At 41.7% G+C, this 26,157-nt stretch overlaps 1 protein-coding gene and 1 non-coding gene across 2 annotated transcripts in view; one reads left to right on the top strand and one right to left on the bottom strand.

Annotated features, from left to right (window-relative positions):
• The window catches only part of MAOB (monoamine oxidase B), a 98,268-nt gene that overhangs the window by 47,428 nt on the left and 24,683 nt on the right, over positions 1-26,157 (bottom strand). The window contains 2 exon segments of the mRNA XM_047715219.1: positions 9,892-10,029; positions 10,964-11,058. Coding sequence (XP_047571175.1) covers positions 9,892-10,029; positions 10,964-11,058 — 233 coding nt within the window.
• On the top strand, positions 20,186-20,291 carry LOC125092509 (U6 spliceosomal RNA). Its single transcript, XR_007124970.1, has one exon. It is a non-coding gene; the product is annotated as a U6 spliceosomal RNA (small nuclear RNA).

Genomic DNA, 26,157 nt, shown 5'->3' with positions numbered 1-26,157 from the left:
CCAAGCCTATTAATAATATGGGACACAAATAAAGAAGGGGAGGGAGACAAACCATCAGAGACTCTAAATCTCAGGAAACAAACTGAGGGCTGCTGGGGGGGTTTGGGGGGAAGGGAGGGGGTGGCTGGGTTATGGACATTAGGGAGGATACGTGCTATGGTGAGTGCTGTGAATTGTGTAAGCCTGATGATTCACAGACCTGTACCCCTGAAACAAATAATATATTATATGTTAATGTTAATAAAAATAAAATAAAATAAAACATTAAAAATTAAAATAAATTTAAAAAAAGAGAAAAGCCTGGGTTTAAAAGGAAGAGTTACAGTTCGGTGTATAAGGAGCCTGTAAAAATATTTTCAGGATGAGTGCATTGGCCTGGTTCTCTTTAGGTAAGAATCTGTACGGCTTCGGGGCTTTGGGTGGCTTTGTGGGTTAAGCCTCTGCCTTCAGCTCAGGTCATGATCCCAGGGTCCTGGGATCAAGCCCCGCATCAGGTTCTCTGCTCAGCAGGGAGCCTGTTTCCCCTCCTCCCTCTGCCTGCCTCTCTGCCTACTTGTGATCACTGTCTGTCAAATAAATAAATAAAAATCTTAAAAAAAAAAAAAAAGAAGACGAAGAAGCTTCATCCTCCCCGGTGCCCTTGCCATTCAAATTCTTACTTAGTATTATGAATCCACACAATCGTTAGAGAAGTTTTTCAAAAGCAAAGTCAATAGACTCTAGCCTTCCTATCAAAACATTCTTAGTAACTTCAGTTTATCAGAGCAGCCTCGTTGGCAAGGATAAGGTTAACGAGTATCTTCAGTTAGCCTCTTCTCTCTTTCAAAGCTCAAAGCACTAAGCAAGACAAATACCTTTCTTTTGCAAATGGAGACAGCAGGGCACAAAAGCATAAATGCCATGGCCAAGGTGGCACAAAGGGTCAACAATGAAGTGTGTGTGTGTGTGTGTGTGTGTGTGTGTGTGTATCAGACACTGGGAAAACTCTGCAGCCCACTGATAACAGGATAAGAGGCTTTGACATTCTGCATTCAAACAGTTGCTTTGGGATCTAGACTGTCTAAACTCAAAGGGCTGAAGCTCAGTCACTAAGCCCAGCTGTTAGCACTTTGGTCTTTGTTAACGGATATATAACCCAGGAGACTGCTGCTGGGCAGGTGTGAATTACAGAGTTGAACCTCTTCTCATGGCCCATGAGCTCCCAAAAGGTAGAGTCTGAGTCTAATTACATTTTTTAAAATAAAAATAAGAGGAGCTCTTTATAAAAAAGTTCTGGCAGTATTAAAAAATTCAAAGAAGCAGGAAGCAAATTATCTCAAATTACACCATCCAGGTTAAAAAACAGCTATAGCATTTCGTGCCTGACATTCCAGACCCCTTTATAAACATCTACAAGATAGAAAGATGGATGGATGGGTGGCTGGGTGGGTAGGTGGATAGATGGATGGATGGATGGATGGATGGATGGATGGATGGATGAGTGGATAAATGCACAATGGATGACTGACAGAGGGAGAAAGGAAACAAAAAAGAAAGGAAAGGAGGAGGGAAGGAATGGGGGAGGTAGGGAGGGAAAAAGGGCAAAGAAAAGAAATGCAAGTATCTGAGAATCAAATCATACTATATTTGCTATTTTTAATGACCTAAATTTACTTGAATTTAATGGAAGAAACACACACTGAAGTGAACTCAAGGAAGTTTTAAATTTCAAATAAATGTTGCATGACCCCAAGAAATATTGGTTCCTGAAAGACCCCTGTAGCAAAAAAAGTGAAAAAAAATCATAAAACCATTAAGTAATCTGAGTCTGTGGTTTTTAAATTGGCTACAAGTCTAATCTTGGTATAGAATGCTTCTATGCTATGAAAGAAGATGTCACTAGTACTCAATTTGCTTACATTTCTTCTCTTCTCACCTTCCTCACACTCTGATTTTATAGATTACATTCTTTCTTTTCTTTCTTTTTTTTTTTTTTTACCCTTTAAAGGTTGTTTTAAAAATATAGTCCGGGGACGCCTGAGGGGCAAAGTCGGTTAAATGTCTGACTCCTGTTTTCAGCTCAGGTCATGATCTTGGGGTCATGTGACTGCCTCCCACGTGGGGTTCTGTGTTCGGCACAGAGGCTGCTTAAGATTCTCTGCCTCTGCCCCTTCCCCACTCGCGTGCTCTCTCTTCCAAATAAGTAAGTAAAAATAAAAAATAAAAATAAAAATACATTCTGTAGTTGATTCTCTAGTACCAAACATAATTCTTCCTATTCTTTACATTTAACTCTTTATTTAAATGTGTTTACTGTTTAAAAACAGTTTCACCAAGGCTTCTCGATTCCTGAGTTCTTGGAGTCCCCATCTGATGACACTCTGAAGTGGAGTGCTGTTATGACCAAATTTTACATTGGGTGCCATTGGGTGAAACAGGGGATGGGGATTAAAGAGGGCACTTGTCGTGATGAGCACTAGGTGATGTACGGAAGTGTTGAATCACTCTGTTGTACACCTGAAGCTAATATAACACTGCATGTTAACTAACCAGAATGAAAATAAAAACTTAAATAAATAAACAGGATGCCACTGGCTTAGCGGACAGCGTGCAGGTAGCCAGGAAGGAGATGTCACAGGATTAAGAGGCAGAGAAAGTAGGAATGCATTGGCCAGACTGTTGTCTGGATAATCTGAAAGGCACAGCAAGTGCTTACCAGACTTGGCACGCTGAGGGAAATTGTTGAAGAGTTCGTGATCGCTGGCTTTCACGTGTCATACGTCTGCTTTCAGCAACAGTTGAGCTCTGAGTTTGAGCAGCCAGTATTAGAAACCTAAAAAGTTTTCCTTGCCATCAATTCTCAAATTTTATGATCAGAGGCTGCTATCTTTTCTGGTTTGATTGGGGCATTGAAATCTTTGTTTTGCTTTTTTGTTTGCTGTATTTTACTTTGACACTTTTTTCTTTTTTGGGTAGGGGGGTTAATCTCCTTTTATACTGACAAGAGAACCTTTGATCTCACAAATCTGACACTGGCTAGAGCCCAAACTGTCTCAAATTCAATTATGTAGCCTATCACCTTGTATGCTAGTGACCTATGTTAGATGCTTAATAAATGTCGGACTGTTTGAACAGAGTATAGATACCTTATTGAAAGTAACTGATTGGCAAAATATCCTCTATATTATGGAGTGTTCTTACAACAGAATATTATATACCTGTTTAAAATGGGATCAATAAAGAACTTTTTTTTTAAACAAAGTACTTTTAATGACATTGGAGAGTATCTATGAAATATTCATGCGTGAAAAAGCAGACCTAAAAAACCTTTTTTAATTGTGAAAGTATAAAAATAGGAATCCAAGAATGTTAAATATAAACAAAATATGCTGTGTGTGTATGTGTGTGTATGTGATCTTGAAGTACACATAATGGAACACCATTCATCCTACTTTCAAACGGGGTTGGACAAGGTATCATCAGGAAAGTGGGGGGGGGATACAGGGCTTGGGAAGGAGCCAGGATGATAACTGTAGTCAACTGCAGAACATTTTTTTAAATATTTTATGTATTTATTTGACAGAGACACAGTGTAAGGGAACACATGCAGGGGGAGTGGGAGAAGGAGAAGCAGGCTTCCCGCTGAGCAGAGAGCCTGATGCGGGACTCCATCCCAGGACCCTGGGATCAAGACCTGAGCTGAAGACAGACGCTTAACAACTGAGCCACCCAGGCACCCCAACTGCAGAACATTTTAACAAAAAGGAAAATCTTGGGCTGGAGTTTTCCAAGACACAACCTTGTAAGTTTGGAAGGAAGGAGAGCAGTCAAGCCAAGTGCTGGGGCTCAGAAGGAAGTGACGCAAAGCCTCTCATCCAGGGGACAGCAAGGTGTCCATGTAGTCTTGGCACCCCAAGACCTTGGATCGTGCTCTGACCCCATCGCTTCCTGCCCTCTGCAAAAAATCTCTCCATAGCCTTTATGTTCTCACCTGTGAAATGGGGCTAAAACTTCTAGCTCACAGCCAAGTAACTCGCAAGTAAGATGTTATGTGGAAAAGCACTCGCTTGGTAGGATCCAGAGGTCCATGCCACAGGAGTGTCACTCTTGCTATCATTTGCTGGATGTTGCAAAGGCCAGGAGAAAGGTAAGGACTCCGGGAGCGGCAGACTCAGAATCCACGTGTCGGCCTTTCCAGGGGCTGCTGCCGAGACAGTGGCACATTCCAGGCCCTCTTGTACTTCCAGACAATGCCCCGGTAACTGCAGGCTGCTAACGTTCTCTAACCAACTGTTACCTGGTTGCCCTTATTACCTCTGGTGAGCTGGGAGCCTGTCACTGCCTCTTCTTTTTTTAAAGATTTTATTTATTTATGTGTGGTGTGAGAGCGAGAGCGCACGAGCAGGGGGGAGGAGTGGAAGGAGAGGGAAAAGCAGACTTCACGCTGGGTGGGGAGCCCCAGTCGGGGTTCGATCGCAGGACCCTGAGATCAGGATATGAGCCGAAGGCAGACACTTACCCAACTGAGCCACCCAAGTGCCCCCTTTCACTGCATCTTCTTTGGACTACTTGGCCGAACCCCACGATGACATGTTATAGGACCTGTCAAATCTGGCACAAGCCTATTTCCTTTAGTGAACGTCACCACTGTAACTGAATTCTATACATTCTCTGCCCTCCGCCTTCAGCATGATTTAAAACTGACTCTGTGCTGCCCGCAATTCTAGCGACTGTCAAGTTTATCCAGATGTGTGTATGTGTGTGTTCACACATAGAGGAGAGGCTTCCTAATTTTATCATAAATTAAGTTCCAAATGGAAAACTCAAAGGCCGAGAATAAATTCATCTCCTAGTTCAAAACATTGCTCCAAATCCAGCCGTTGAAGGCATAATTTTTGGCAAATGATTACACGCCCGGAAGCTGCCTGTGTTTTCTAAAGAACACAAATGAGCACTCCGGTTTCTAGAATGATCCCTAGACAAATGGGTTTCTCTTCTGAAGAGGAAATTACTATTCCCCACACTAAAAAAAAAAAAAAAAAAAAAAAAAACCTGAATGTTAAGAGGTATTTGTTTCCAAGAAATACAAAATGTCGTGGAATGTGGGTGGGAGGGGAAGAGAAGGTTCACGAAGCTCATCTCGGCTAGGGCAGACTCCCGGAGCCAGTGAGCTGTGTGTGGCCCATGTGACATTCATGTGAAACTGGCAGCTGCTCCTGGGCCCAATGCAAGAGTCTGCCCAACCTGTTCCCAGAGACTTCTGTCATCACGAGAGAAGCAAGAGCAACCTGGACTTCGACGGAAATTTCCCTGGATTAACAGGACTGGAGGCAGAGGTGTGGGGAAGGGGATATTAAGAGCCTGAAGAAGACCGGACACCACTGATTTGCTCATTTCTGGGAGACGCTGAGGTCCTGCGTGACAAATGCAATTGTAATCTGAATATTTTATGTCTTGATATCTGGGCTCTCATTCTGTTGCTGTTCCCTAATCCAGAGAGTGAGTTAAGCACCTGTGATCACTTTCTTTCTCAAAATTCACCAACAGCTCTTGTTGCAAGAGACCTAGTTTCCGCTCCCTTTTACGGGCTTTCGGTATATCGGATTTTCAGCTGATTTTGGAGTTCTCAACGAACGGACGTGGTGAGCCAAAAGGTACCTCCTTCAAGAGGTTGTGTGAGCAAAGGCAGCCAATATATTTGAGACATGTGTCCTCATTCATAGGTCTCTTCAAGCACTGACCACATCGAGACACACGAGGGACTTTAACAATGAGCTTGGCTTCTAACCGCCAGGAAGCCGACTAAGACCAGAGGAACTTTTTTTTTTTCCCCTCAGTTTCTCCAGATAGCTTAAGTTGGTAAATGATTATCAGTGTGAAGTTGGGCTGAAGCAGTTTCATGTTTGACTAGACTCTAGTTACATACTTCAGACTCATAAAAGCTTCCGAAACAGAAAAATTCTATTTGCTGACAGTCTAAATTGTACCAGACTTCAAAAATGTTCTCCATTTTCTTCAAGAGAATAAAAAACAAACGAGAGAACACACACACACACACACACACACACACACACACACACTAGATAGAAGAGAAAGAGGTGTAAATCAAAATATAGTGAAGTTCCTTAGGAAGTTTTGACTTTCCGGCTTTAATAATGAGACAGTCCCTAAAGGAGAACACTGCTTCTAAGTCACTTTCAAGGTACCTAAATAGCCGCCTTCTGTACTCTACTAGCAGAAATTAACATGATTATTTGCAAGACAGATGAAAAATTTCAGGACTGTGAAGCTCTAATGGAGGCATCACGGATTTCAGAAGTGAGGAAAACACCTTCTGAACTATAATAAAGATTTGAGCTGAAGTGATCACTTTCCCCACCAACAATGAAACCCCAATGTAGCTTGGTATCGCATCTTTTATTCTGGAATGAGGCTTTGGAAAACCACACTGTAGCAACCTAAGACAGATCAACCTTAGCACTAAAAATGAATGTCACTCAGTAGTGATAACCATTTCTGACACACTACAGGCAAACAGGAAAGAGGCTCCGCGTATCACAGCACACAGCAGGGATTTCTGGATGCTTGTTATGGGACTGGCATGAACACACTCCATCTATCAGCCAACTGTTCCTTCTACAGCTGCCAGGGCACTGGTGATACTGGGAGTCATCATTTCTTAAGAAACACAGCCTTCGGGGCGCTCAGTAAGCGTCTGCCTTCGGCTCAGGTCATGATCCCAGGGTCCTGGGATCGAGCCCTGCAGTGGGGGGTCTGCTTCTCCCTCTGTGCTCTCTCTCTCTCTTCCAAATAGATAAATAAAATCTTAAAATCTTAAAAAAAAATACACGTTGGGCTCCTGTTGAAACAAGGCATGAATATATCGTAGATTTGCATGAACTACATTTTGTGTTTAGCAGTAGTTATTGAAATAGGCAATAGAGGATGCCTGAGTGGTTCAGTGGGTTAAGGCTCTGCCTTCAGCTCAGGTCATGATCCCAGGGTCCTGGGATTGAGCCCAGCATCCGGCACTCTGCTCAGCAGGCAGCCTGCTTTCCCCTCTCTCTCTGCCTGCCTCTCTGCCTACTTGTGATCTCTCTTTCTCTGTCAAATAAATACATACAATCTTTAAAAAAAAAAAAGAAAAGAAACAGGCAATACAGAGTAATGGCCAAATGCCTACAGGACTGCCTACCATGACAGAGGAAAAAACTTATGAACTGCATTCTTTGGCATGTAGAAGGAGACAGAAAGCCAGAGTTGTTATCGTTAATTCCAGAAACGGATGCAGCCATCCCAAATGCTTTTCACAGGTTAAAAACAAAGAAAATATGAGCAGAACACATGCAGGCGGTGAAAGTGGAGGAGAAGTGTTTGGTTAGGGGAGGACTTCTTAGGCATCAGGTCTTTATCGCTATTTATTATCTGGATCTGACCATGGGAGGTCAAATTAACCCCTCTGTCTAGACTGAAACAGGCATTTATTTCATAGACTCATTAGTGTTTCAGTTGTCTTGGTAGTAGGAATTAATTACAGAGTAAGTCAGTATATCAAATATATATCAGTATATATGTATGTACCTGATATTTTTAAGTGCACTGATAGTTCTCATTTCCTCCAGTAGAGGTCAGAAAATAGCAACAGAGAAATAGGAAAATCTACGAACCCAGAGTATTTTCCAGTGATTTTCTCTAGCTAGGGTTATGGAAGGGTCTTTAAATTGTTTTTCTTTAACCACATTTTCTAATTCTATTTTTCCTTTTGTAATCCTTAAAAAGCAATGACATTTATCTGATATTTTATAAGGAGCACTGTCGGCATAATGTATTTACCCGGTATCAAGTCAGAGACACTGTTTAATTATCTGTATTTTTTTCTTAGCTGCACATAGATTATTTGAAATTGTCTAAGAAAGCGGCACAGGTAGCTAGTGTAACATCATTTCTGCAACTGGTGACTGCAAACAGTCGCTTTCACAAGGAAGTTAATGTCAGCTGTAAGCTTACCAGAGGAACAAAGCATCCTGGGCATAGCTTCTGACGGCCAAGAAACCCGGCACACACAAAGACAGAGACATGAATATAATCTTTACTCATCTCCTTTGTCTGGAAAAACCTACAAGAGAGCCCAGTGTTCTGGATCATTCTCTGCAAGTCTTCCGTATTAGGACAGGGAAGACAAAGAAATAGGTCAACGTGACCTACATTTAAAAGCAAGGAATCCAATGACGGATGTTTACTAAGCCTGTTGATTGATGTGCAAGACATTGCACTATCGCCAAGCGACACTTTCATTTCTAATTCGTTTGTCTCTTTTTCTGCTAGACACAGATGGAAGCAAGGTGGAAAGTCTTAGAAAGCAAAATCTGACGGTCAACCAAAACATTTATGTATAAATTAAGGAAATCTATTACCCTCATTTTTTCAAATTAGATAGATATTTATTTCCTGTTTTATTAAATGACTCATAATGTACAGTTTGTTATATGTCCTTCTGGATATTATCACTCACAAATAACATAAGGGTGTCAACATTGTTAACGTAAATCAAAACAGACTACTGCTACTTTCTTCTGTCTTCTAAAGGGATGATTTCAAAGGCGCCTGAGTGGTTCAGTTGGGTAAGTAACTGCCTTCGGCTCAGGTCATGACCCTGGAGTCCCGGGTTCGGGTCCCCCATCAGGATCCCTGCTCAGTGGGGAGTCTGCTTCTCCCTCTGACCTTCCCCCTCTCATGCTCTCTCCCTGTCTCAAATAAATAAATAAAATTTTTTAAAAAGGGATGCTTTCTACCAGTGAGGAGTATGTCTTTGTACTGCTCACTTCCACTTGCAAAAAGGGCAAGTGTGGAAGAGAGGAAAAGCTTAAGTTCAAAACCTCTGCCAGTTCTCTGTGGGACTCCAGGGTTGGACTCAGAGTAGGTGACTCTTTGCTTGTCAGAGAACAACAGTAACTTTTTGGACCAAGACAATGCTGCTCGGAAAACAAGGATCAGGGAGATATGAGGGGAGCCTGAAGACAGCAACATGGTGGGTGACTTGGATCCACGGAGAAGTGTGGCCAGTGAGAAATCCCCAGGGGGCTCATTGATCTAAATGCTTATTAGAGTAAGAATGTCCAGTATTCAGTTTTAAGCTATTTGTGTTTCTGCAACTAACCCCCCCACCCCTATTGCTCAAAACTTCAGTCAAGTCTATGGCTTGCAAATGCTTGGGATGATCTGAAGATAATCAAGATAAAGAGGTGAATGTGAACACAGGTTGGCATGGATCAAAGGGAAGACAAGGGTCACAGTCTATAAGATGTGAATGAATACAGGTGTCATGGAAGCAGGAACCATGAGCCACAAATGATCATGGGAATGGCAGACCCAGTAAACTCAAAGAAATTTTCGGGAGATCAATGGAGCTTCCCCACAAAAAATGGAATGTAGGGCTTGAGCCACTTTTATGTTACTCTCCAAAGAACAGTAACCTTAGATGATATATAGGATACAATAACAAAATTTCAAAATACTGTTTGGCATATTACCAATACCTTCATAATATGAAGTCTAAGGCAGTATTTATAAAACTGTACACACGCTTTTGTGTCACGTAAAAGCGCCCAGCTATTCAAATAGAGGTATTTAATAAATCAATCACAAACATCTTTTTCTCTATTGGTTTTGTTCAACTTTTTGCCAAATGGGCAATACCACTTCATCAATAACCTTCCCAAATAGGTTAGAATTCCCAGTTAGCTCTCCTGTAATGATAGTGAAAACATTCTGAGAATGGTTGAAATACACGTATGAAATGCATACGCGACATTCAGGAATGCAATAAATTCTCTGAGGGCAGGAGCTGGACTTCATATATGGAAAGACCGAGAAAGAAGTCTTCAAATACTCCAAAGGCTGGCCCAGGCTTACCTTTACATGGTGGATGAGACGCTCTACCTCATTCACTTTGTAGGTCTCCAATCCTAGCTCCTTGGCTAATCTTAAGATACGATTCTGAGTTGGCCCAACGTAAGATCCTCCAAGGTCCACGTACTTAACCTTTTGGTTCTGTTTTCCCACAGAAAAAAATAAATAAAAATATTTGTGAAAATGTTCTTCCTAAGATAAATATAAAGAGCTCTGAAATAAGCAAATTGGCATTTCATGGGTTATAGACACACCTTAAGGTGTATCCATGGAAAATGGGATTCTTTTTCCAATGGTACTTCCTTCATGTGACTTAGTTATTAAACCATTCTTTAAAGCAAATTGGACTGCACTTTAAATAGGCAACAGACTTCTGAACCCTATCACTTACAACATCTTTCACATCATGGTTTGGTTTTTGTAAGCTCTGAATTGTTGATGAATTTCTCTTTACTTGGTACTTCAGGCTAATTTTGAGATGCTTAATGCTAGAGAAAACCAAGAAAGGAAATGATCACTTCTATGTGGTTAATCCAGACATTTGAAAGGTAGCATTAGGGAACGTAGGGCCATAATTTGAACCTTTGAAATTGTTCTTATATGTTCATGAGCAATTTTTCTATATGGCTACAAACACGCTTCACTTCCAGTGACTAAGGACCGATCTTTGCAAAAGGGACTAGAAAAGCTCCTTATACCTGAAGGTGTCCAAGCATAACCAGATACCTATTAGTCAGGGGTCCGTCATTTTCTGCTGTTTTTTGTTTGTCATCTAGCTCCCCTGTCCCCCAAAGATAACCAAAGTTTCGCATAGGTGGGAATCTTTATTTTATTCACTGATGTATTCTAAACACCTCTTTATTGGTGCAATAATACATCAGGCAAGTGCCAAGCACCATTAGGTAAACAAAGAGACAGAAGAAAATGTTGGAAAGGGTAGCAAATTGAGAGAGAGCCTGTTTCAAAGTAATTTCTACTCTCTTAAGAGTCAAACAAAATTCAAGACTTTTAGAAAAGAAAAAAAAATACTCAGCTTCAGCCTCCCATTTCTTCATCCCCATCCTTCATGTCTTACCCTGATGGTGTAAGTCCTGCCTCCCACCCGGTCCCGGGCTTCCAGAACAACCACATTCAGGCCAGAGTCATGTAGAAGCTTGGCCGCCGCCAGGCCTGGGGGGAAAATACCATAAGAAATCACAATCAGACACTGCACAGGGACTCCAGGTAAACCCCTCATGTTAACCCCAATGAGAAAGGTCCACGTTGGCTCACTCCCATGGCCTACTGCTACCTTCACCCTACACGTGCCTAGGGTTTCTCAGTAGAGGCCCAGATTCCAAGTCTGGGAAACCAGCTGCTATTTCTAGCAAGAACAAGAGGGATTTCATTTCTTTTTTTTAAATATTTTATTTATTTATTAGAGAGATGGAGAGAGACCACAAGTAGGCAGAGCAGCAGGCAGAGGGAGAGGGAGAAGCAGGCTACCCCACTGAGCAGGGAGCCCGATGTGGGGCTCGATCCCAGGAGCCAGCGATCATGACCTGAGCTGAAGGCGCCGCTCAACCGACTGAGCCACCCAGGGGCCCCAAGGGATTTCATTTCTGGTAAATGTCCCAAACCTTTAAAATATCTTTGGTTACTATATCAGCATGTCTATCTTTAAGGACTAAGTTGCATGACTATGTGTCTGACAACACAAATGAAAACAAAAGGCCACACTTCAGAGAAATGTATAAGCCCCACTAGGCACCAGACCAAACGTAGCCAATTGACTTTATTCTCCAGTAAATCTGAAAAAAAAAAAAATCCCAGTAAGTCAGAGGGAGAGTAGGCCTTCAAAGCAATTGAGAGGACCTAGAATTAATTGTTAAATTCTGTGTCAACATGAACTTTTGGAAGTTGGTGTAAAGTTTCAAAACCAAGGACATGAAATTCAACCCCACCCTGTGTCCTAGTTCTCCATGTGACCCATCACCGAAGAATTAAATGACCCTGTGCATTCATTTATTTAATTATGAATGTAGTCAAAAATATTTAACGAATACCTGAACATTCTCACCACCCTGAATGTAGTTTAAAAAAAAAGTTTTATTGAGGAAAATTTACATATGGTAAACTTTACTCATGAGTTCAATGAGTTTTGACAAGGTATAAAGCTTACTATAGAATCTGTATGTGTCATTTTTGGTATAAAAGCATCGTAGGTGAAGTTTTTGATCTCAGAGATCTTAAAATCCTATATCTTCAAAACCACTCTTACAAAGTTCCGTAAGATGGTTCTTAGACAGGAAATCTCTGGAACTCTCACCATGATAACCGAATTTCCTCCATTCTAATTACCTTCATCATTTGCCTGATGGGATCAAATAAAATCAAGGAATGCCAAGACACTGGGCCTTACAGACAAATGAAACAGCTTCTAGCTTAGTCTTTAAAAAATAATAGTTCTGGGATTTTTAGACGCCCTCCCCCAAGTCCAAAAAAAAAAAAAGTAAAAGAAAAGAGAGATTCCTATAAAAAGAGCTAATACTCATTCAGTGCTCACTACATTTGAGATGCTGTTCTGTTTTAATATACTAATTCAGGGAGGTCTCGCCACAACCCATTGAGAAAAAGTACTATTGATCCTGCCATTTTATGGTCGAGGAGAATGAAACACAGAAGCTCTCACAAGAGCCAGGCAGCCTCAGTCCAGGTTCAGAGTTCATAAACCACACATATTGCTTTCCACGGGGACTTGGAACCATCATCTTCATAGATCACATCTCTCACGTTCTGCTACAGGGGGAAATTACACTTCAGAAGATCATCTGCACTTTATTTGGTTCAGTGTGTTTTGAAAATACACTTGTATCTTGCACTTTGATAAGCACCCGTCTAACAGAAAATAGGAGCCCACCGCAAAAGATATAGCGAAAAGCCCAGGCTTCGTTCACTATTCTATCAGCGATCCTAACCGAGGAAACCCATTTTTTAAAAGAGCCGGATCTGACATTTCATTATTTGAGTTCATCTGTCTCTCTGAGCCCTGTCCTTGGAGGCCGGGCAGGGGGCTTTGAGCTGGTGGCCAGAGCCCCTGGCCACCCACACATGGTGTACACAGCATTGCACAACCGATCATTTGGAAAGATAAGGTTTGGATTTTTAACTCCAGTGCTAATTTTACCTCCATGAGGAAAAAAAAAAAAGAAAATTTTTACATTTATCTATTTTTTAAACATTTCTATTTAGATTCAAAATTGTAGACAATTCAATGCCATTTCTCTTATCAAGCATCAGTTCGACAAATGAAATATGAAATAACATGCAGCCGTAGTAACCACTCTTATCGTGGAACTCAGACCTGCTAAGCACGCTGAGGCTTAAACAAAGGGGGTTCAGAATGAAATACGACATTGCTCATGCACACTAGCATTTTGTAGTCCACAAATGGCACTGTCTTTTCGTCTGCGCAGTTACCCAACGGTATCTGATGCCAAACACGAACAGTTATTAAAACAAGCCAGGATCTTATTAAACCATTCAATAGCGACTTCTCCATGCCCAGGTGCCTTAAAAGATCATACACAGAAAATTACAAAAATAGCCTTAAATAGGGCAAAATGAGACCATGTGGTTGGACAGACCTTACAACTGGTCTAATGTTCACAGGGTGGGGGGGGGGGAGCAGTGTTCAATGGCTTTTTGGACATCAAGGGGCAAAAACCGATTTGAAAGATAACCGGTCCATGTATGGGGGCTTAAGAAAGTCACTGCAGTTTTAGGAGGAAGGAGTTTCAGTGAACCTAAGAAACTGAGGACTTGGGAGTCTGGTCAGGACATGATTAAAATTAAGGGGCGCCTGGGTGGCTCAGTGGGTCAAGCATCTGACTTTGGCTCAGGTCATGGGACCCCAGGGTCCTGGGATCAAGCCCCCCGTCGGGGGGGTGGGTGTCCCTGCTCAATGGGGAGTCGGCTTCTCCTTCTCCCTATGCCTCCCCCCAACTCGTGCTCTCTCTCTCTTTCTCTCTCTCTCTCAAAATAAATAAATAAAATCTTAAAAAAAAAAAAAAGATTGAGAAGTAGCTCACCAGAGGTTCGTCACTGATGACTGGGGGAAGGATGATGGTTTAACCGATGGAAGAATAAGCAAATACTGGACTCCACAGAGCCGCCCCAGCTTACAACAGGGTTAATTTCTCAAGAGTCCGTTCCTCTGCCAGTTATTGGGAACTTTTACTGCATTTTGTCACAGAACAAAAATAGGAAGGATGATGCCTTCTCTGGGAAGTCTGGGAATTTTAAAATGCCATACTAGAGTGAAAAGAAAAAAAAAAAGAAAAAAAGAAAAAGAAAGAAACCAACCCCAAATCAGAAAGTAGCGGACATACGTTTGCCTGAAAAACACTAGGTAACATGACTGGTACTGTTTAAACACTTAGGCAATCATTTCCAGACACAAGTGAAAAAACAATAGCCGTTTTTAAAAAAGAAAACATTCACAGTAGTAATAGCCACCGTCATAAAGCAAGGAGCACTTGTTTTGTTCTGGGAGAAGCACTTTACAAGCAAAGCTCCTCTGGTCTTCAACGCGCCGAGAGGTATTATTATCCTCATTTTAAAAAGAAAAAAAAAAAACAACAACGGAGGTTTAGAGACATTCACTGACTTGCCATCGATTACACACTCAGTAAATGGCAGGTCACGGCTTAATCCCAAACCTGAACTCTTTGCCACTACCCTTGGACCAAAGAGGAAAAATTAAAAATACGGCAACCCTATTACCCTGATTGATGCAAAGTATCTTAAAATATTCTGCTCTCCATCTAAACACAGGACCCTTCAAGTGCCAGTTGTTCTCTTCGATGGATAGTTAACTTCGGTAAGCAATTGAGGAATGAGCTTCTAATCACTTTGTACTTTTAAAAAGTTAATTAAACTGGAGCCGATCATGCAGGATCAATTAATATTTCACAACCGAATTATCTTGGCACATTCAGGGACAGCCCTCTGGCCCTGACAGCTCCCTGATAAGATCATTTCATTTGTTGACTCCAGATGGTACAGTGGCTATGGTATTTTGGCTCAAAGAGTCTTCCTTGGATGAATGACAAAGAGCCCAGCACATGTGAGTAATGATCGGCTAATGCCTAATGCCATGAAATCATAAAAATATTGCATCTTTCTTCTCAGGCAGTTTATCTGGAAAAAGATGTCATCAAAGTGATGAGTATCTTGATGATTTGGAACCCACATGAGCAGACGACATCCAGATTATTTTAAATATCCAAAAATCAGTGGTGTGTTGAATTATTAGCATTCAAAACTTCCAAGTTGTCGTGTCATGGAAAACGACCCAAGAGTTAGATGAGACAGGAAGACTGTAAAGTACTGGAAACAAAAGGTTTTGTTTTGTTTTGTTTTGTTTTTTCAAGGCATATTAGGACTGGTGGAGGGATTAGGACAGGGAGGGAAGAGAAAAATCATTATCACCACGGGTCTCGCCTCGTGCTTTGCTTTGTCAATTCTGGCTCATGTCCTTCCTATTGAAACCTGAGATTTAACAAATTTTTTCAGAGTTTTAAAATGCAAAAGTTAATTGTTTTGACAACATTATGAAACATCAGTACCTCAACACCGCGTAAGGACTTTTTTTCTCAGTCTAAAGCTACCCACATCCACAGAAAAGTATCATGTTAACAAAGGCTGACAAAGAAATTCACTGTACCTCAAAGCATCTCTAACCTTATAATCCTGGTAAAAGATATAAGCCTTCCCCCAGGAAGGATGAAAGCCAAAAATCTGCAAATAGCCCTCGATACCTCTGTCACTTCTGACAAAGCAATGGTTTTATGAGAAATTTCTAGAAACAACCAAGTGACCTTCTGATCAAAGAACTGGGATTCTTTGATGTCTCCAAAGAGAATGCCTTTTAGTTATTTAACACAAATACACACACACAGACACAAAAGGCCTGAGTAAGATAAAAATATACCCTGTGTGAAATAAATTCATTAAAGGAAAGTGGTATTTGTAGATGGAATTCGATGGTTAATTGCTGAACTTTTCAACACAGAGTAGAGAGGCAGGTAAAAACGTCACAAAACAGCTAACATTTTGAGCACTGGCCATATGGCAGCTTCTCTTTTGAAGTGTTTTACATATAAGAATTTATCCTTGCAACAACACTGTGTAGATGTAAAAAGTAAAGCACAGAGAGGCCAAGTCACATGTCCAAGGTCACACAGCTAAAAAGTGGCAGAGATGGTATTCAAATCCAGGCACTCTGACTCCAGATAACAAACATGCCCAGCAGTTTTCCTCATACTAAAGGGTGAAGCACTGGGAGCCTTGCAGTAAACCTCACGGACCACACAAGCAACAGGGTCACTGTCAGCACATTCTGGGCCTTTGTGTAAACTACAAAACGATGCGCACACACCCCTTAGCTAAATTTCAAAATGGTGCCCTTCCTTTCGGGAAAATGCAGCACACAACCATGCAAATGGTTTGGCTGGCGGAATGTGGGCTGGACCGCACCCTCTCTGTCACTGCCATCAGCCAGGCAACCTTGTGTAGGACACCTGCCTGAACGGATCATGCTGTGCCCTGAAACTCAAAAAACTTATTTCCTGGATGATAAGAATTTAATTATCCGTTCTTTGTCTCCTCAGTGCTAGGACACAGTTGGCGCTTAGGTGATTATGGAATGGATTCATTTAATATCCTTCAACAAAGATGACATTTAATTACTTTAGTCAATAAATAAATAACCGGCCATAATGGTGTCTATGTAAACACAGTATATTTGATTTAGTATAAGAAACTAAAATATTTGCACACACCGAAACTGATTTCCTCTAGTCGCCCCAGAAATGGTAAAGGGGGACATCTGGGTGGCGCAGTCCGCTGAGTGTCTGACTCTAGGTTTTGGCTCAGGTGCTGATCTCAGGTTCATGGGATCAAGCCCCGGGTCGGGCTCCACTGGCAGCACGGAGCCTGCTTTTCTTTTTCTCTCCTCCTGCTTGCACACAACTCTGTCTCTCAAATCAATAAATAAGTCTTTAAAAAAAGAAATGGTAAAGGATACTTTTGACTTTTTCATTCTTTTTTTTTTTAAAGATTTTATTTATTCATTTGACAGAGATCACAAGTAGGCAGAGAGGCAGGAAGAGAGAGAGGAAGGGAAGCAGCTCCCTGCTGAGCAGAGAGCCAGACTCGGGGCTCGATCCCAGGACCCCGAGATCATGAGCCGAGCCGAATGCAGAGGCTTTAACCCACTGAGCCACCCAGGCACCGCCCCCCTTTGACTTTTTCAAAGGGAAAGAGTTAGAAAGAAAAAGCCTACTAATACTAACCACATTCTAGTTTATAGCATTGTAGTTTCCTGGATTCACAAACATTCAGTCCTTAACATGACCCGTGAGGCTGGCATTATTATTCCCATTCTTTAGATTAAGAACTGGAAGCTCAGAGAGAGTTGAGGGCTTGCTCGGCATTACACAACCAGCTACATCAGAGCCAGATCTCAAATCCAGTTCTGTTTCTAGGTCCTGGGTGTTTTTCATTAGTCGCATGACTTCCTGTAATACACAATGGCCGTGTTAAAAAAAATATTTCCAAAGCATGTCAAATTTTAAAATTAAAATATATCTTCATTCATTCTCTCGGAAAGAATACAGGGATAAAAATCACCTGCAGCCTGTTCATGCCCAAAGCCCTGAGCCCGTATTACAGGACGATCTGAAAGCTTCTGGAACACATGCAGTGTCCTTGAGGTCAGCTCCCCTGAACTACTGCTTAAGTGCTTTGGCCAAATGGTTCTTTCTCCTTAAATACGGACTGACTTCTCCGTCCGGAGAACACATCAACCCAACTCTTGGGAAAAGAGAGACAACATCACATAAACCAAACATTTCAATCACTGAGAAACAACATCCAGGCCCATAATATTCACGTCTTGCTGCCAAATATGAGAAAGACAGATTCCAAGCCTTCTTGGAAGCTCTTTGCTCTGCTTTCCCCAAGACAAACAAAATATATAACAGAAAACCAAGTGACAATCGCTTCTCAAATGAAGGGGACCTTTACCGAAGCCTCAGGCCGTGGGATGATTAATGCTCTTGAAAAGAATAAAAAACATCAAGCGTTTGTGGGTTGCCATAGAAACCTTTCTCCAGATGATACCAGAAGGAGATTGCTTCCAAGGTCTTTCAGAATAAGTCTAAAGCCATAAAAAGTGTTTCCTCATCATGACTTTATATGTAAATGATCACATTCTCCTAAAATGTCAGCAATCAGAATAAATCTTATTTCATAAGCAAGCTTTTGTCTTTACTCTTTGTTGCTGGAAAGGAGTGGGACAGCTTTTGTATATTGTAATCGGGGTAGACAAACTTCGTTTTCACTTTACCTCAGTATGGAGGCCCATTAAAAAAAAAAGCAAAGCCAGAAATTAAAGCTTTGTCTATCGCAGTTTTTAAAATGAAGAATATAATACACAGACTTGTTATAGAAAACTAAACTTTTAAATCACCTGCCTTGAATCCTTTTGGAAATTCCATGGAATATGTATAAATAAGGAGATCAAGAGTACACTTATCGTGATGAGCATTGCATAATGTATACAAGTGTTGAATCACTATACTGTACAACTGAAACTAACAGAACACCATACATTAATTATACTGGAATTGAAATCAATCAATCAATAGTAACCACTCAATAATTATGGGTTCTTTAATAAGTAATGATCATTGAGATCCCAAGAGTCATGATTATCAAGAACAGAATTCTCAGATGAAATTAAAGAAGAATTTCTAAGTAATCTCTCTGCCCAACATGGGGTTTGAACTCACAAACCTGAGATCAAGAGTCATGTGCTCTGCTGACTAAGCCAGCCAGATGCCCCAGAAATGTTTTAATACTATTTGTATCAGAAAATAGTAGCAGAAAACAAGGAGTTAAATGTACTTATCCTCAAAAATTTAGGAGATTAGTACTATGGAACCAATAGTTACCACTAGAAATCTTAGACTGATAAGAGCAATTTTCTTGAGATATATCTAATCAGTATGCTAGAAATTAAATACTAAAAAAAAAAAAAAAAACCGTTTTTTAAGTTTAGAGGGTAATCATAGAATGCCATGATAATTTCCTTGAATGTAACTTGAGGAGGACATATCTCATTGCTGTGATAGTAGCCCTCCTATGGAGTTTTAGAATCACAAACATTTTTTCAGGTGGAATATAAAATGGGAGAGCTATCATTCAGAACCCTTTGGCTCACCCACTCCCTAGAGCCTAGTCTCTGAAAGAACTAGGTGTTACAAATGCCCTGAAGAGGGTGAGAGGCTTGCTGTAGATTACCTTGATATATTTCATATACTATATGCTAGCTAACTGAACATAATAAAAAAAATAAGATAAATTAAAAAAAAACTTTTTTCATGAAAAACGAGATGATGAATTTTAGGAATTCGGAAAGGAGAGGATAAAATGTGGGCATGACCAGAGAAAAGAAATCGGGGTGAGATGTAAGAAGTAACTGGAAGAAATGAAGTTACAAAGGACTCCATCTATGCCACAGTCTGGTCCTCCCCTCCATCTTCTGGGAGCCTAGTGTGGAGCCTGGCCCAGAAGCTTTACTTTGTCTGCCCCTGAAACACTCCAGTGAACCAAAGATGAATGAAGTCAACTACAGCGGTCTGCAACGACCAGAGTGGAATGTTGCCAGGTTCAAGGACAAGCCAGAACACCACCATTCTGTAGAAAAAGCTCTAAGGCTAACAGGTCTCGGCCTGGCTGTATGACTGACCTTGGACAAGAGTCCTCACCTTCTGGGCCTCGTTTTCCTCATCTGTGATTAAATTTGGTCCTTCCCATTCTGTGATTAATCTAACTGAGACAAGACAATGATTTTAAATAAGCTGAGATTTCGTAACCCCAAAGCATTGTGTCCAAAGGCTCTCCTGTGGAAATTTGGGTGACATCAGCAGGTGTCAAGAGGTGATGAGATTAATCATATTACTGTGACAACAAACAAACACATGGCTTTTAGGGACACCTGGGTGGCTCAGTCGGTTAAGCGTCTGTCTTGGGCTTAGGTCATGATCTCAGAGTCCTGGGATTGAGCCCCGAATCTCACTTCCTGCTCAGTGGGGAGTTTGCTTCTCTCTCTGCGCTCTGTCCCTCCACCTGCTCGTGCTCTCTCTCTAATAAATAAATAAAATCTTAAAAAAAAAAAAAAAAAAACAACCACATGTGACTTTTGTGCTCATGGGAGACAAGGAAATGCTAATTTAAACAAAGTTGATTAGTGCTTGCTTTGGCAGCACATATACTAAAACTGGAACGATACAGAGGAGGTTAGCACGGCCCCTGCACAGGGATGACACACAAATTCATAAACAAAGCTGGTTAAGGATAGGTGTGCTAAGGTAGTTTTGGGGAAAAGGTCCTGATACCTGTGACCTACTCAGAAATGCATCAAAAAATGAGACGGATTGATAGAGAGAGAGAGAGAGAGAGAGAGAGAGAGAGATGGATAGATGGTTACAATGGAAAAAAGCAAAAATAGAAAAATGTTAACTATAGAATCCAGTTGGTTGGTATGTGAGTGTTGACTGTATAATTCTCTGAAAATTTTCATAATAAGAAAATTCTGGAAAAAAAAGTTAAGCCAAGTGATGAGGAGGTACAAACTTCCAGTTATAAAATAAATAAGTTCCAGGGATGTAACATACAACATGGCAACTATAGTTAATAATACAGGACTGATATTGAAACTTACTAAGAGAGTAGATCTTAAAAGTTCTCATCACAAGAGAAAAGCTTTTCTAACTACATGTGGTGGCTGTTAACTAGATTTGTGATGCATTTTGTAATATATACAAATATTGAATCATTGGGATTCTACACCTGAAACGAATATGTGTTAATTACATCTCAATGTTTTAAAAAACATTGTCCAATAAAATCAAAATTATGAAGTTGGTTATTTGAAATTGGAAATGTGTGGATTTTCCTAGATTATATATATTTTTAATTGCACAATACTTAAGGTTTACCCAGCTTAAAGATGGATGAAACACTGTTCAAGTACAAATGTTTGCTGACCTTTCCTGTATCAACAGTGGTTGTCAGTAATAAGCCATGATGATTGTTAGCAATGTGCTATGAAGCTGCTGTAAAATAAAATAAAAATAAACACACACACACACAAAGTTAAACCAGTTTCTGTTCACCTGAACTTGTCAGAGACTTTAATTAATGTACTGCATGTCTCTATCAGGAGATACTATTTCCATCAATTCTTCATCTCTATAACTTACTGGGCGGGGGACTGTGGATGGAAGTGATTTTCTAGAAGGGCAGAAACGTCTCCTTACATATTTTGGGAGACACTACCTAAAGCCACTAGTCCACTTGGTCAGTGTGGCTACAATTGGTGGTAGGTCTGTCAGAAAATCCTCCTCTCAAAAACAACAAAATAAATAAATAAATAAATAAATAAATAAATAAATAAACCTCCTCCCCTCTTCCCTCAAAAAATCAAATATTCTCAACTACACCATTGTCCTTGGGCTGGATGTTTTCAAGGAGCTGATGTCTAAGTAGGACTTGCTTCTAGAAGAGGGCAGGAGAGACAACACGATGGGGTGGGAAGATGGTGACTACAATGTATTTGGAAAAGGGAGCTCCTTGGGGAGGGTGGGCATGTACTTGGCTCAACCAAATTATAGAAAAGTGGAAAATGGTGGAATAGAGAAGGAAAAAGACAGTATTGTACCAAGATAGGAAATAGAAGTTTCCCTTCTCCTTCTTCTCTTAGGACATGCAGTGCAGAAGGATCACCCAGGTGGATGCAGGCCAAAGAGAGAAGGGAAATCCAGGAATCTGGAAGGCCTGGGGGCAGGGCCGCAGCTAGAGTCTTGGAGAAGAGGGGAGAGTGGGCTGCCACCTCTCAGGTCTTGTAAGTTATACGAAGGACAATGAGATGAGGGAATCTGGGGGCAGTGTGGTGTTAGGGGTTGAACTGTGCCCTCTCGAAATCCATATGTTGAAGTCCTAACACCCAGAACCTCTCAGAATGGGAACTCATTTGAAGATGGGGTTGTTACGGAGATCATTGAGTTACAATGAGGTCATTCGGGTAAGACCTAATCCAGTATGACTGGCGTCCTTATAGAAAGGGAAAATTGGTGACAGGCAAGCACATACAGCGAAGACCATGAGAGGATGAAGCTAGAGGTCAAGGTGAAACTTCTGAAGGTCAGCAGACTGTCACAGATCACAACAAATAATCAGAAGCTAGGAGAAAGACACGGAGCAGATTATCCCTCCTAGGGCTCAGAAGGAACAACCCTGCTGACACTTTTCGATTTTTGAGTTCTCACTTGCAGGCAATACCCTTCTGTTGTCTTAAGCCACCCAGTGTGTGGTTCTTTGTTACAGCAGCATTAGCAAACTAATACACATAGGAAATTTTCTTTTCCATATTAGGGTAACATCACTGCTCATTGAACTCTCTTTGGGATACCATGGTGATAAAAGCTCTAGATGGCCAGGCCAGGCTGGCATTTCTTATGTGCTGAGGAGCCCTGGGGTTTTGGTAGGGGTTAGGTGGAGAGGGAGGGAAGCTGGCCAGCCGTGCTATTTCAGGACCTGGGAAATGGGGCACCAGCCCAAACGGGGGTTACATGAGCAGCTCGGTGAGTCTCCTGGTAACAGAGCTTAAGGATCTGAGTTTCAGCCTTTGAGCTGTAAGCAGCAAAATAAAAAAACAGGCCTTGCCGCATTCAACACAGAGCAGTAAATAATAATCCGGGTGTGTCAATCACCTAGAACCGAGGCGAGGAATGGAACTTTCTGAGATAGGAGTTAAGAAATTCGCTTTGCCAAGGTTAAACAATTTCTGCGCTTCATACAAATTCCGTAGTATTTTTAGAATGCCAAATGTTAAATCTGTCATTAAACTCTACTCAAAAATTAAATGATGGTGGACGCCGTTTATGAAACGATTCAACTTCCTGAGAAAAATTCTGCCTTCAGAATCTCATTGCTTTTCTCGGGGCCAAGGAAGAGCCGTGGCACACGGCTCAGATACGAGAAGTTTCGCCTGCCAGAACACGTGCTCCTGGTCTCTGGGCCCTCAGACCAGGAGGGATGGAAACATGGCGGCAAGCCAAGAGTGTGAACTTAACCAGAAATGGGCCATTCAGAAATGAGTGTGGGGGAAAATGTGTCCTTTTAGGTCTTTACAACCCCTTTCTTTTTTTTTTTTTAAGATTTTATTTATTTATTTGACAGAGATCACAAGTAGGCAGAGAGACAGAGAGAGAGGAGGAAGCAGGCTCCCCGCTAAGGGGAGAGCCCGATGTGGGGCTCGATCCCAGGACCCCAGGATCATGACCTGAGCCGAAGGCAGAAGCTTTAACCCACTGAGCCACCCAGGCGCCCTTTACAACCCCTTTCAAACAGAAGTCAGAGGGGTGAAGAAAGCAGTTCTAGCATTAAAACATTGACCTCAATGTCACAGGCCAAGTAAATTTTGGGTTGTTGGTTTGTTTGTTTTAGATTTCATTTATTTATTCGACAGTGAGCACAAGCCAGGGGAGTGGCAGGCAGAGGGAGAAGCAGGCTCCCCGCTGAGCAGGGAGCCGGACATGGGGCTTGATCCCAGGACCCTGAGATCATGACCTGAGTGGAAGACAGATGCTTAACTGACTGAGCCACCAGGCGCCTATTCTTGGTTTTGTTTTGTTTTGTTTTAACTTCAACCTGGAAGACTCATGTTAAGACTGTAAGTCGCATCCCGAGTGTAAACCTAGACCCACACCGGAGCGTGCAGATGTGTGCTCGGCATCCGGCATATTCGCACATGAGCGTGCGTACTGGAACTGCACAGCACACATGACCAGGAGTGCTAGGCTGGGGTTCGAGGCTGACACAGAGCTAAGAGGTGCACAAGCTTCCCGTCACTGGGAATTGCATGTCACTCTTCTTGCCAAAATAGGGAGACAGCACGCAGCTACTGTCCTCATTCTTTTTTTTTTTTTAAAGATTTTTTTTTATTATTTATTTGTCAGAGAGAGAGAGGGAGAGAGAGCAAGCACAGGCAGACAGAATGGCAGGCAGAGGCAGAGGGAAGCAGGCTCCCCGCTAAGCAAGGAGCCCGATGTGGGACTCGATCCCAGGACGCTGGGATCATGACCTTAGCCGAAGGCAGCTGCTTAACCAACTGAGCCACCCAGGCGTCCCTACTGTCCTCATTCTTTGTTTTGTTTTTTAATTGACTCAACTCAAACAGACCTTGTATCTAGAATTCCAAACCGGTAAGCTAGGAGTAATAAAGAAAAAGGAAAAGGTATGGCTCTCCTGGCATACACCATTAAGGTGGGTGTCCTGTGGGGAGTGTGAGCTGATCCGTGCCGGTGGGAAGGAATAAGGGCAAAGGGCAAAGGCGTGTTTTCTTAGAAGCTGTTTTCACCTGTTCGCCTTGAAGCTAACCCTTCCCAAGGTCGGCTTCTCTGGCAGCAGCCTACAACTGAGGAGACAAAATACATCTTCCATCACCAGGAAGAGTCGGTAATCCCACCTAGGGTTCAGGAATTTGCCCTCCAAAAAAAAAAAAGGAAGAAGAGAGGGAAGAGGAGGAGAGGGCAAAACAGGGGAGAGGAGGGGACAAAAAGAAAAAGGAGAGGAAAGAAAAACCCCTACAGGATATTTTTTAATATCCTTTAAATCCTTTAAAATATTCAAGTATTTTAATTTTGATAAAAGACCCTGTTGAAATCCTAGTGTTTCAAAAATTCAATGGTAGCAGCTTTTCCATCAAGCTTTTATGTCCTTTCACTCTATTTTCTCTTATTTGTCTCATTTTACTAAAATTTTAATTATGTGCAGGGTTTTTTCCTTTAAAATAGAAAGCAGTGGATCCAGAGCCTTTCCCCTACCACCAGCATCCCCCCCATCAGAAAGTTCCTGCCAGCATCTTCAAACAAGCTGCCCATTCTGTGACTATCTCAACATATAACTGAACTCCAGGCAAAGCTGACAGCCCAAAAGCACTTTCCCAAAACGTGTCCTGTATCACTCTGGCCTCTGCCTTCCTGAATAAGAAAAAGTACTTGCTGATGTGGCTACAGAGAATTTTCTTTCACATTCCCAGATGCTCTGGTAAACTGCTTCTACCTCACACCTCCCAAGTGCTAGCCCCTGGAAGTTACATCGCCTGGGCTTCTCAGTTATGGATACTGAGGTTCTGGCAAGATCTTGCCTTTCCTTTTCATTCCAAGTCAAGGATTGAAAATATAAAAGCAGTGGGGGAGGAGGGCCGAGTAGGCAAAATGTGGGTGGGAAGATGTAACATAAGAGACAGAGCCAAGAGTTGTGGGGAGATAAAGACTGTGTGTGTTGAACCAAAGTTCAACTTAAATCAAATTTTAAGGGAACCTGGGTGGCTCAGTCAGTTAAGCATCTGCCTTTGGCTCAAGTCCTGATGCCGGGGTCCTGGGATGGAGCCCCTCATGGGGCTTCCTGCTCAAGGGAGAGTTTGCTTCTGTTTCTACCTCTCCCTCTAGCCCTCCCCCCCACTCGTTCTCTCTTTCTCTCTCTCTCTCTGACATACATATGCTCTCTCTGGCTCTCTCTCTCTCTCTCAAATAAATAAAAATCTATAAATAAAAAAAATCTATTAAAAAATTTTTTTTAAATCTCAAATAAAAATGTATAAAAATTTAAAAATCTGGCTCTCCCTCAAATAAATAAATAAAAATCTATGTGAAAAAAAAATCTATGTGAAAATCTGCAAAAAACTCAAATTTTAAAGCACTGGAAAGCCATCCCAAACTGTGGAAGACTCGGCTTGAGGGCTACCAGCTTAGGACCTTGCTATAAGCTACTTTCTGGGCCTCGCCTCATTAACAAGGATGTGGTTTCAGCAGAGGGCACCATTTTCCTGGGTCTTCACTGGTACCTCAGCTCTTTGCATGGCTTCAAAGATAGTGGCCCTCCCTGTTCCAAAGCAGGGCTCTTCATCAAGCCACTAGGAAGATTCCTAGCTTTCCTCATATTTACAATGGAAGGATAATTGACAAGCCTGAAGCTAATGAATGATCAAAATCTACCCATTTTCCCAGGGTTTTTTTCTGGCTAATGACTTGGGCCCAGTCATCTACTGAGGAGTCAGCTCTAAAACCAGGGCTTCATCCTTGAGTTTTCCTGGTCCCTCATCCCATCAACGCCATTCAAGAGGCTTTTCCTGTTATATCAAACCAACAGATCAGA

This window comes from Lutra lutra, chromosome X (assembly GCF_902655055.1).
Source record: "Lutra lutra chromosome X, mLutLut1.2, whole genome shotgun sequence".
NCBI lineage: Eukaryota > Metazoa > Chordata > Mammalia > Carnivora > Mustelidae > Lutra > Lutra lutra.
The sequence above is the reverse complement of the archived record's forward strand: the minus strand, read 5'-3'. Positions and strand labels throughout refer to the sequence as shown.